At 55.5% G+C, this 12,500-nt stretch overlaps 2 protein-coding genes across 2 annotated transcripts in view; one reads left to right on the top strand and one right to left on the bottom strand.

Annotated features, from left to right (window-relative positions):
* PTSG_12911 (uncharacterized protein) overlaps positions 1-662 on the bottom strand; it is a gene marked incomplete at its 5' end in the record, with an annotated part of 1,219 nt that extends 557 nt beyond the window's left edge. Inside the window, 2 exons of the mRNA XM_004988992.1 lie at positions 111-227; positions 431-662. Coding sequence (XP_004989049.1) covers positions 111-227; positions 431-662 — 349 coding nt within the window. The remainder of the gene's footprint in view (positions 1-110; positions 228-430) is intronic.
* A 10,004-nt stretch (positions 663-10,666) lies between these two features.
* PTSG_09694 (uncharacterized protein) overlaps positions 10,667-12,500 on the top strand; it is a gene marked incomplete at both ends in the record, with an annotated part of 2,521 nt that continues 687 nt past the window's right edge. The window contains 6 exons of the mRNA XM_004988991.1: positions 10,667-10,779; positions 10,985-11,074; positions 11,309-11,391; positions 11,584-11,653; positions 11,928-12,002; positions 12,186-12,267. Of these exons, the coding sequence (XP_004989048.1) occupies positions 10,667-10,779; positions 10,985-11,074; positions 11,309-11,391; positions 11,584-11,653; positions 11,928-12,002; positions 12,186-12,267 (513 nt within the window). The remainder of the gene's footprint in view (positions 10,780-10,984; positions 11,075-11,308; positions 11,392-11,583; positions 11,654-11,927; positions 12,003-12,185; positions 12,268-12,500) is intronic.

Below are 12,500 nucleotides of genomic sequence, written 5' to 3'. Positions count from 1 at the left end.
CAGCTCTGGAGCGGTACATGCACATGCATACATGCACATGCATACATGCACACATACACAGAGGCACATATGTCCACACACACATACACCACACACACCACACACGATACCTTTGTGCAGTCTGCAACAAACTCCTCCAAGCGAATGTACTTGTTGTCGTTGACGTTTCGTCCAAGTGTTTTCAGGTCCATGGGCTCCTCCACCACTTGATAATAATCAGGTGCAATCTGGTGATGGTGGAGGTGGTGGTGGTGAACACATGAGGGGAAACGTGCAGGGTTTGGCTGCACCACAAACGCGCATGCGAAACGCGCATACCATCTGCGTGCATACATATGCACACATACACACACACACACAGGCACGCACATGCACGCACAACACGCACATGCACGTTCACACCCGCACCCGCACACACGTTTGCACTCACGTCTGGGTTGACGGGCTCCTTGAAGGGCCACGCTGCCTCATGATTGCGTAAATCCTGCACAATTCCTTTCATCCACGCGAGCAGCCGCTTCTCACACTTGCGGCCTGACGACGACGACAACAGCAACAACAACAACAAAGGCAGGTGCACGGTGAGTTTGGAGACATTGCTTACGTGTGTGGACGCATGCTGAACACTGAACAAGTGTAACGAGGCATCACCACAAATCATGCATGGTTGTTGGGGTCCACGGGTGCATGTGTGTGTGTGTGTGTGTGTGTATGTGTGTGTGTGTGTGTATGTGTGTGTGTGTGTGTATGTGTGTGTGTGTGTGTGTGTGTGTGTGTGTGTGTGTGTGTGTGTGTGTGTGTGTGTGTGTGTGTGTGTGTGTGTGTGTGTGTGTGTGTGTGTGGCATGACACCTTGATGAGGCCTGCTCGCTCTGGCGGTAGCGGTGCAGCCGTGCTGAAGCCCTGAAACCATTAATGGCGACAGGGTCGTGGGATGAGAGCAGAACTGGAAGTAGGGGCAAACACTGGAAGCAGCCAACGCAACATTTACTCACACGACACACGCACACAGCATACAAGATGCACTCGCATGACAGCAACAAGATTGTGCCTGACAATGTGTGCGCGCACCTGTTTCTGAAAGTAGCCAACCGCCTTGTCGTCGGCAAAGGTGTACAGGTGGTGGCAGCCATTGCGAACACCGTAGTCCTTGAGATGATTCATCAGATACGTGCCAAACCCCTTTGGGTGGTGGTTGTGGTGGTGGTGGTGGCGGTGGTGGCGGTGAGTTGAGGTGAGTGAGCGACGCCGTATTCTCAGTTACAGGAACAAAGCAAGACCGTGCAGCTGCCATTTCATACGCGCACACATGCACACACACACACACACACACGCACACACACACACACACACACAAGGGCAGCACAGGCAAGCAAACACAACCACACACACACGCACGCACGCACGCAAACGTAGCCATGATCGCACGCAGACCTTGATTTGCTCGTCGGAGCACACGGAGACAAACACAATTTCAAGGATCTTCTCTGAGAAGAAGGGACGGAAGCAAATGCTGCCGACAACCTGTTGTTGGTGCGCCCATGTGGGGCAAACATGATGAAGAGGGCATGCACAAGAGGACAAAGCAGACAATGATGAGGAGCAAGGCAAACAATAGGAAGACAGGTTATGTGCAAGCCAGCATTCATTTCACACACACACAGCACACGAAACATGCGCAGCACAACACATCACGCATCACGCATAGCGCACAGCGCACGACGTAGACTCACGTTGTCTTTTCGGAGGAGGACGAGGGTTTTGTGATCTGAGTCGAAAACGGTGCGGGTGATGTATTCACGTGGCATTCCTGGGATGCCGCTGCTAAACACATTCCGCGCCCTGCACACGCACACACACGCACACACGCGCGCACATGTCAGTGCGCAAACACACATCCACCAACCCCATCAATCCTTTTTCTCTTCCCCTCCCCTCCTCCTTCAGTGTGTGAAGAATGTGATGGGCGTGGCATGTTGTGGGCCGGTTGGCACTGACCCGAGCAAGAGCTTCATAGTCGACGTCTGCTCCTCCTCCGCCATCGCTCCGCCATGAACAGGAAGCATCGACAGCACCCGCACCTGTCGCAAGAAGCAAGGTGATGATGAGGTGGTGGAGGTGGCAAGAAGTTGAGTGCAACAAACAGGGGCATTCTTTGAGGGGTGACAACACGAACAAAACGAATGCAAACACACACACGCACGCACGCACGCACGCACGCACACACGCAACAAACACAAAGGTTGTACTTCGAGAGATTTCGCAGCAATTTCAATCTTTGCCCGCGCATCTTTCCCTTCAGCCGGCATCTATGCAGATGTGTGTGCATATGTGTGTGCAAGTGTGCATGTGTGCATGTGTGTGCATGCAAGTGTGTGTGCATGTGTGTGTGTGTGTGTGTTGATGAGCGTGAGAAGAAACACAGCCCTGTGAATGCGGCTGTGCCGGCAGCGACATCGACAACTGCAGACACCACAGCCACAAACGCACGAGCTACGAGAATGATTTACGCAGCCATCCTTTTCAGCCAACTCACTTCCGAGTGTGTGGGCGGCATGTGTTCGCCCGCGTGCTGTGGTTCCGTCTCCAGGTCATCCTTGACGTAATCTGCAGCGTGGACGCGCGGAACAACGCTCCAGTAGCAATCGTTGGCGGAAGACTTTCGCTGATCCTCCGCATTCTGTTTGGGGGCAGACAGCCCAAGCAGGCGCCCGCAGGACAGGTGCTTGTCCACGTCAGACGCGCGCAATTTTCGCGCCACGGGGGCTGCAGGGGGGAGGGAGGGGGCCAAGTTAAGGGGTGAGTACAGGTATTGCTGGCACGGACACAGGCACACGCACACATGTACGCGCACACGCGCACGCACACGCACACACACACACACACACACACACAAACATACACACACATAATCAAAATCACACACATGCACACGCACGCACACACACAAACACAGGCGTTCACCTTTCTTTTTCAACTTTACGAGGGCAGCCTCCTCTTCCTTCTTCTTGTTCTTCTCATCTTCTTGCTTCTTCTTCGTTTCCGCGGCCTCAATGCCTGCAAGCACGGCACCCCGCGGTGCGTGCGTCTTCAGTCCCGCTCGTTCTAGCAAATCGCCCATCGTCACCGCCTTCACTGTCTTTGCGCGCTTGAGTGCGAGTTCGTGCGGTGTTGGTCCAGTTGGTGCGTTGCTTCTGCCTGCTGTGGCTGATGTTGATGTTGATGTTGACGTTGTTGTTGTTGATGATGATGTGGTGGCTGTGGTCCCTTTCTTCCCAGCGGAGCTCTGACGTCGCTTTGCATTTCCACTTGCACGACGACCACTCTTACCGCCCCCACCACTGGTGCTCGCTCGCTTGCTGGGGCTCGTCGCTGCCACCACCTTCCCCTCCGCTGCCTGTGCTCGCGCCAATGCCACGGCTGCTGCTGATGACGACGAGGTCGACGGTGCCGTTGTTGCTGCCGAACCGTTCTTGCCACCACCACCACCACCACCACGTTTTCCCTTCGCCCCTGCAGGTGTGGCGCGTCGCTTGCGGCCTGCCGGTTGTGGTGTGGTTTGTTGGTGTGTGCGTGTATGTGTGTGTGTGTGTGTGTGTGTGTGTGTGTGTGTGTGGTGTTCAAGTCAGTGAGCATGAACAAATGTAACAAAAGGAGTTGCAGTGTAACAATCAATCCATTGACACACACACACACACCGTGTGTCCACACCTCCTCGTTGCGAGCTGCTGGAGCCGCGTCGACCACCGCGCGCTGATGGAACAGACGCTGATGCTGCCGTTGTAATCGTCGTTGTCGCTGCTGTTGCTGTGGTTGCCGGCGTAGCAATGGCAGATGATGTTGTTGATGATGCTGCTGATGACGATGCTGACGGCTGCTCTTGCTTGACAGGGTACAAGTTGGGCACGCTGGGGTCTGGTGTTCGCATCTGATCAAACAGCTGCTTGTAGTATGCCTGCACGCAATACACGCCCTCCGTGTCAGGCGGTGTCGCGTGTTGCATTCCTGCGCCGTAACGATACAATGGCGGTGGTGGTGATAGTGGTGAGGAGGACGAGGAGGAGGGGGAGGAAGAGAGAAGAAATATACTGGACGCGTGGGCACTAATATGTGCGGTGGGTGGGTGGATGGCTGTCAACCACACAGACATGCATGCGGACGGACCAGAAATGACGCTGCTGAAGTACTGGCGAATGTCGCTGGCGATGGTGTAGCAGAACGTCTTGCCAAACATCCTGGTGGCGCACGCCCACACATGGGGAGGGGGTGTTAGTTGGGCGAGCGAACGTGATGTATGGACAGCACATACGCACACATGCAGATGTAGATGCAAATAGATGTGTGTGCACGCACGCACGCACGCACACACACACACACGCACACACATACACACACGCACACACACACACACGCACGCACGCACATCCACACGCGACGCGAGCGCGATCACATCACCACCACCACCACCAGTGCTGCTGTACCGTGAGAGCGGTTCGCGTGCACGGGGCCCAGAGCTGTACGATTCCCAGACGGCGAAGACGGCCTCATATTGGGCCATGTTCGTCTCGTGCACATGGTGCACAGCATACTTCTCTGGCCGAAACATCTGTTGGCAGCGGCGATAGTGGTGGTGGTGGTGGCAGTGGTGACGATGGGGTGGGGGGGACGAGTTGAAGTGAGAACAGTGGAGTGTTGTGATGGTGATTGCATTGGTCTCAGAACTGGCGGGACAAAGAACCAGGGGAGCAACCATCACTTGACCATCACCTCAACCATCATCATCACTGTCACAGGAGCCATCTACAATGGCAAAACGTGGCCACGTACGCGGTATCTGTCCATAAACTGGATAAACTGATCAGCCAGCTGCTGCAGGCGTGACGCAGGAAGCTGACGATGGTGGTGGTGGGGGTTTGGAGGTTGGGGGTTGGGCAGTGCTTTGTGTGAGTGGGCACGACACGCGAACCAGAAGAACACCACAACCATCAACGCCATTGCTATCATCCTACAACCCCTACCACCCACCATCACGACCATCATTACCACCACCACTACTCACGTTGCGTTGTTGGAGAGCAGCAGCAGCTGCGTATGCAATGTTGGTGATGGGTGGAGACTCGAGCGGTCCAGACGACGCGCCCATTCGCTCCCGCAGCTGCGCAACCCCCTGTGGCCATGGTGACGATGGTGGTGGTGGTGGTGATGATGATGGTGAGGGATGTGGTGGTGGTGGTGACTGGATGAAGGCAGTGCTTGCGTAATCGAGTTGGCACGTGAAACCACAAACGTGAGCACAGTCCACAGAACCACACATTACCAGCATCATCACAGCGCCATCAATGGTTGGTGGTGTTGTACCGTTTCGTTCATGGGCGGTGGGACGAAGTTCACGCACCGCCGAATCACGTCCCACAATCGCTGAATCTGAACATATACACACATACATACACACGCGCACACACAACCACACGCACACACATACATACACACACACACACATACATACATGCATACACACAACCACACGCACACATACATACACACACACATACATACACACAACCATGTGCAGGTGCAGGTGAACATGTGTCAGCACACCGGCACCAGCGCACAGTCGCACGATTCCACACCACCACCGTCATCAGTATTGTCGCCGTGGTGATGAATGTCACCTCTGTCACGAGTGTGGTCAGGTATTCCTTCTGCACGTGCTGCAGCAGCAGCCGGTAATCCCGATACCGAAAGTCAAAACTGCTCACCCACATACACATGAACACACACACACACACGCACATATACACACGAACACGCAGTCGCATGCAAGCACACACACACAAGCGCGCATTGATGCACGTGCGTGCAGACATGGACGGAGTGTGAGTAAAGATCAACCAATAGAACTGCTGATAAAGCAAGACGTAAGAGGTCACACAACTCAGATCAACAAGGTCACATTGAAATAAAGCGCATGCCATGTTCGCCTGATGTACAAATGATGTGCATGTAATGTGCGTGCGTGTACACATATGTGTGTGAGACAGCACTGACATGAGGCAGACGACTGTGCGATGGATGAGTGTTGTTCTGGAAAGATTTGCCGTCTTGCCGTGATCCGTCAACTGAAGGAAGCGACACCGCCATGACGAATATTTGGTCAAGTGATTTGGGTTCCGTGTGAGTGGAAGCGCCAGCTGCATGCAAATGCACATGCACGGCACGACATCTTGCGCGCACGCTCTCTCTCGTCCTTTATACTGCCGCCCACGCACACTCGCAGTCTTACACCCGCCCACGCACACACTCACAGTCTTACGCACACTCTCTCTCACAGTCTTGCACACACACTCGCAGTCTTACACTCACGCACTCTCGCTCCAACTCGGCCCACGAGTGTGTTCTCCCCCCCCCCCAAAGACCTTGTGTTTGCAGTCTCTGCATGCGAGATCTGGGGAGCGAACGACAGCTGTCGGCGCTGGGCGGAAGCAGATGCACGGGCAGTGCTGCTCACGATGACGATGATGGTGGTCATGGTGGTGACATAGTGATGGTGGTGATGGTGGTGATTGTAGTGTGAGAGGCGACAAGGAGTGCGAGTGAAAGGCGAGGCGAACAAACGCACAAGAACGCACCGCACCGCGGGAAGAAAAGAGACATGTACACAGATACCGCACCCAGCAGCAGCACCACCACCACTACCACCACCACAATCACCATAATCACTGTCATCACTATCATCATCACCTCTGAGTTCTTGGTCGGGGCGGCGCAAGGCGACTGGTATGCGATGCGCAGCATGTTGTCAACAGCGGTGCACCCGCTCACAGACGAGTACAGCGAGTGGAACCAGCGGTCCTCTGTTGGCGTTCCGATAATTTGCATCCGATTGAAGGCTTGCTGCGTCTCAGACGGAAGATCCTTCAGCAACGAGGCAACAGACACGGTGCTGGTTACCCCGCCCCCTCCGCTCACTGCGGTTGCTGCTGTTGACGTTGACGGTGTTGCTGATGTTGCTGCTGTTCCTGACGAATGGGGTGGTGGATGTGGGTGCCTCACCCCCGGTCCCCCATGACCCGCCAGTGCCGGCATGGATGCATGCTGTCGTTGCTGCTGCTGCTGCTGCTGCTGTGGCTGTCGTTGCTGCTGTGGGGCTCGAAGTGGAATTGTCATGTCTGCTCTGGTCACTGCTGGAGCGTGCACGACGCCACCTGCTTGGCCAGGGTGTGCGTGTGCCGTTGGGGCCGGCATTCGCGTGCCTGCAGGCAACGGCAATGCGCTACGCAAGGAAGCCACGCCTCCTGACCCAGGCTGTGTGTGGCGCGTGGGAGCAGGTGGTACGCCCACTTGCATGTGTGCGCCTCCGTTGCTGCCCGCAGCTGTTGTTGGCGGCATTGGTGCGGAGTAGCGAGCTACCATACCTGCCTGCGGTGTGCTCCCACGTCCCTGGGGTCCCTGCTGCTGCTGCTGCTGCTGCTGCTGCTGCGAGGACTGTTGACGCGGTGGTGCACTGGTTGCATACGTGTACATACCTTGTTGCTGCTGCTGCTGCTGCTGCTGTTGTGGTGGTGGGGGCCGCGTGCTGTACTGTGCGTACGCTGACGGCGGCTGGCCCAGTTGTTGTGAAGGCATGCTAACCACCGGCGTGCGAGGTTGTGCCTGCATCCCAACACGAACACCGCTTCCAGAAGGCTGCTGTAGCTGTTGTTGTTGTTGTTGTTGTTGTTGTTGTTGTTGTTGTTGTTGTTGTTGTTGTTGTTGTTGTTGTTGTTGTTGTTGTTGTTGTTGTTGTTGTTGTTGTTGTTGTTGTTGTTGTTGTTGTTGTTGTTGTTGTTGTTGTTGTTGTGGTTGTTGTGGTTGTTGTGGTTGTTGTGGTTGTTGTGGCTGTGCATATACGTACTTGTTGCCTTGCTGCTGCTGCTGCTGCTGCTGCTGCTGCTGCTGCTGGGGATGGGCGGACCTGAGGCGACTGATGTTCATTGCCACAGTCTAACAAGCAGGCGTCATGGTGGTGGTGGTCGTGGTGGAGAGTGAATGCATGGATGAAAGCATCGTATACATACTGGGGTGCTTTGCGAAGGTTTGTGACAGTTGAAACATACCACGCTTCCTTGCTTAGCCTCGATGGCTTCTTCGCAAACCAAATTGCCACAACCACAACCACCACCACCGATCACCACCACCACCACCACCACTTGCATCCTGTGTACTCACTTCCATGGTAGCCCTGATCTTGTCCCTGTGCGCTGCTGCTGCTGCTGGCGAGGTGTTGGCTGGTGGTGGGCGACTCAACTCCTCGCTCAACTGCTGATAGCGCGCTTGCAACTGGTGCAACACCCGCATGGACAAGAAACGAGACGTGTTAGGGTGTGTGTGTGTATGTGTGTGTGTGTGTGTGTGTGTGTGTGTGTGTGTGTGTGTGTGTGTGTGTGGTGGGCGGGTGGTGTGGTGGTGGGTTGGGCAATATCCCCCGCGGTCCCAGGAGCAGAACGCAACGGATGTGTCAACAGGTTCAAATACGCCTCCCGTAATCCGTACGAGCTTAATGAGTGTTGGGACTTGACCAATGCATAGTCAAGCGTACCCAGAGTGTGTGTGTGTGTGTGTGTGTGTGTGTGTGTGTGTGTGTGTGTGTGTGTGTGTGTGTGTGTGTGTGTGGCGGGGGGCGTGTGTGTGGGTGGGTGGGTGTGTGTGTGTGGGTGGGTGGGTGGGTGAATATGTGCGCAACGGGCAAACCTTTCAACATGTGTAACATGTGTGCATGAAACGCTCAAAGCCAGGCACGCTTCAGCCACTTGCAGCCATCACCACCACCGCTACCCACCTGTAAGATGGCTGACGTGGTGCCTTGCACGGCCCCGCGGTGTGCCATTGAGGGCGGTGTCGTGTGCCTGTATGCTGTGGGATGCGACAATGCCTGCGCAGACGCAGCTGACACCGGCAACGATGCTGTCGATGACGACAACGACGATGATGATGATGATGATGATGGCGGCACGGGAGCAGCGCGTGGTGGCGCCATCTGAGCATGCGGTGGACGGGTGCCTACCCCGCTGCCACCGCCACTTGGAATGCTGGCAAACGGGGCAGAGGGCTGCATGGCGAGGCGCGCGTGTTGGCCCACCGCTGCCACGACGCGTCCACCCGCCACCGCCTGTGGTGCCGCTGCTGTGTTGGGCACTCCTCGCACTGCGCTGCGCTGTTGCTGCTGCCGTGCTGGATATGGAAGGGTTCCCTGCGAGCTTGGAGGCTTGCTCATGCCCACAACGCCAGGTGCCGGTGCCATGCGCTGGCCTGTCCCGTGTGCGGGGCCCGTGTGGTATTGCGGCTGCTGCTGCGGGGAATATGATGGCGCTGCCGTGGGGTGCGAGAGTGGTGACGCCGAGGGAACGTGTCTCGACGGCGTGGGTGCGTATGCAGCCGTGGGGGTCGAATACGTCGCTCTGGACGCCATCATCTGCTGCGATTGCTGTGATTGCTGTTGTTGTTGTTGTTGTTGTTGCTGCTGCTGCTGCTGCTGTTGTGGCATCGTGGGATACCCTGTTGCCATTCGAGGCTGTTGTGCACCTGCAGCACGAAACTGCTGCTGTATCGCGTTGTGTGTGTGTGTGGGGGGGGGGTGTATGTGTGGGTGTGTATGTTTGTATGCGTGTGCGTGTATGCATGCATGTGTGTGTTGGTGTGTGTGTATGTTTTAATGTTGGTGTGTTGGTGTGTGTTGGTGTGTTGGTGTGTGTTGGTGTGTGAGAGAGTGAGAGAGAGAGAGAGTGTGTGTGTGTGTGTGTGTGTCAGACAGACGGAAGGTCAGACCAGTGAGCAGACTAGCAGACTAGCAGACAGACAGGCAATCAGGCAGCCACAAAAGACAGGATGACAGTTGGCGTTGACGGACTGTGCACGAACATCCCAGCCGACCTGAGGTGACGACGATTGCGGATTCCCCGACATGTCGAGCCGGTCCGTGGCGGGTGTTTCGGAGGACACAGAGGAATCAGCAGTGTCTTCTGTGTTCCACGAGGCCACACATGTGGGTGTGCGTGTGTTTTGTGTGTCCACAGTGCGCAGATGCCAGTCGTTTGCGGTGAGCGGCAAGAAATCAAGCAAGCAAACGAGTGAAGCAAAGGGAGAGGCGAGCCACATTACATGCACGTGTGCTGTTCAGGCATTCAAAGCACGACCCCTTAAGCTCGCCAGCCAAGCTCAACACAACACCAAGCACAACACCAAGCACAACACCAAGCACAACACCAAGCACAACAACCAACTGCTTCTCGCCATTCGCATTCGCGCACTCAAGAAAATAATTGCACGGAATCGCCATCACCCAAGATCGCACAGTCGCAACGGACACAAAAGCACTGGCTGCACCAAACACACACACACACACACACACACACACACACACACACACACACACACACACACACACACACACACACACACACACACACCATGTCGAGATTACAAGAAGCGAGCAGCCAGCTTGACCACGACTGCCCCTTTGTGAGTGCGCTTGACTCCTTGCTTATTGCCGTTGGCAGCTTGCTGTTGGCGGTATTCACCTCTTGGCCACTCTGGCGTCGGTTTCGTGTCAGCTCACTCCTCGCTCTCCTTGTGGTTTTGCCCTGTTGGCACAGGCACGTAAGCCGAGGAGTGTGGATTCGCTGGCATCCATGGTGGTCCGATACCGCACGGAGAACAGACGGCTGCAACGAACTGTGTCCAGCCTTTCCAAGCAACTCACCATCGCAGCGCAATCCCGCCAAACCCGTGTCGCAGACGCAAGGTGTGTGGTGCGTGTGTGTGTATGTGTGTCTGTGTGTGTGTGCGCGTGTGTCTGTGTGTCTGTCTGTGTGTCTGTGTGTCTGAATATGTGTGTCTGTGTGTACCTTTGTCGCCGTGTACCTTTGTCGCCGTGTCTCTCTGTGTGTGGCAGTACATGTTACCTGTTTTGACGCCCTCTGCTGCACTGCTGATTTGATGGCTGGCAGCAATGCAACGCAGACGGCTTCGTCCTTCCTCCGAGATGAAGACACGATGAAGCAGCAGGTTCTCGACATGCAGCGCCGGCTGGACAGGTTGTGTGTGTGTGTGTGTCTGTGTGTCTGTGGGTGTCTGTGGGTGTGTGCGTGTGTGTGTTCGTATGTGTGTCTGTGTGTCTGTGGCTATGGTTGTTGCTCTGTGGGTGTCTGTGGGTGTCTCTGTGTGTGTGCGTGTGTGTGTTTGTGTGTCTGTGTGTGCATACTGCGTCGCTGACATTTCACATGCCCAGGCGGTCGTCTCACTGCTGCTTGCGTGCCATCTGTCCCTCGCAGACTGATTGAGCTTCAGGCCAATGCAACAACCAAGTACGATCGTCAGCTGCGCGCCAATCACAAACTTCAACAGAATAATCAAGGTGCGGTGTGTGTGTGTGTGTGTGTGTGTGTGTGTGTGTGTGTGTGTGTGTGTGTGTGTGTGTGTGTGTGTGTGTGTGTGTGTGTGTGTGTGTGTGTGTGTGTGAAGTTGTGTGACATGGGAATGCCAGCAGTGTAGAACGGTGCCTCACTTCCTGCATACGTCACTGTCGCTGGTGACACCATGGTTGCAGACTTGTCCGTGCGTGTTGCGTCGCTGGAGCAGCAGCTTCGACAGGCGGAGGGTCGGGTTCATCTCCTCAGGTGCGCCGAAATGTTCAAGTTCAGCTTGCTGTCATGCTCTTACTTGTGACTGCGTGTCATTCAAAACACAACCAAGAGGTTGATGCCACACACACACACACACACACACACACACACACACACACACACACACACACACACACACACACACACACACACACACACACACACACGCACGCACGCACACACACACACTCTCTCTCATATGCACACTCTCTCAATCTCTCTTTCGCATATGCGCTGGTTCGTTCCATTCTACATGTTGTGCCTGCAGGCAACAGCTGCTCGAGCGGACCCCGCGGCGAGGCCCCGCTCCCGGCGCCGTGAAACCACGCGACTTCCAGCAGTGGTGCGTGTATCTGTGTGTGTGTGTGTGTGTGTGTGTGTGTGTGTGTGTGTGTGTGTGTCTATCTGTGTGCCCGCGTACATGTGCTGCTGCTGGTGATGGTCGTGTTCGAATGTGTACGACCCTTGCTTTGAATGCGAGAGAGAGAGAGAGGTTTGCTGACGTGGCGTTTGCGTGTGCATGCAGGATGACTGAGCGAGATGAACTCATGTCACGCATCACCCTCCTCACAGACGAGAACAAGGTGTCCACCTTCGTGTTTGAGCTTGTGCGTGTGCGTGTGTGTGTGTGTGTGTGTGTGTGTGTGTGTGTGTGTGTGTGTGTGTGTGTGTGTGCGTCCCACGAAACGGGGCTCCAAGGGGAGCACGGTGGGAACCAACGGAGGACCGTCCGCTCCTTTACCCGGATATAGGTGTGCACGCGTTGACATACGAGTTCACGGCAGGCACAGACGGGCAAGCAGAGTAAGGGGGCGTCCGCTTGGGGGTACTATGGTTGGCT

Source organism: Salpingoeca rosetta (genome assembly GCF_000188695.1).
Source record: "Salpingoeca rosetta unplaced genomic scaffold supercont1.31, whole genome shotgun sequence".
Taxonomy (NCBI): domain Eukaryota; class Choanoflagellata; order Craspedida; family Salpingoecidae; genus Salpingoeca; species Salpingoeca rosetta.
Note: the sequence above shows the minus strand (reverse complement) of the source record. Positions and strands in the feature narration are given on the sequence as shown.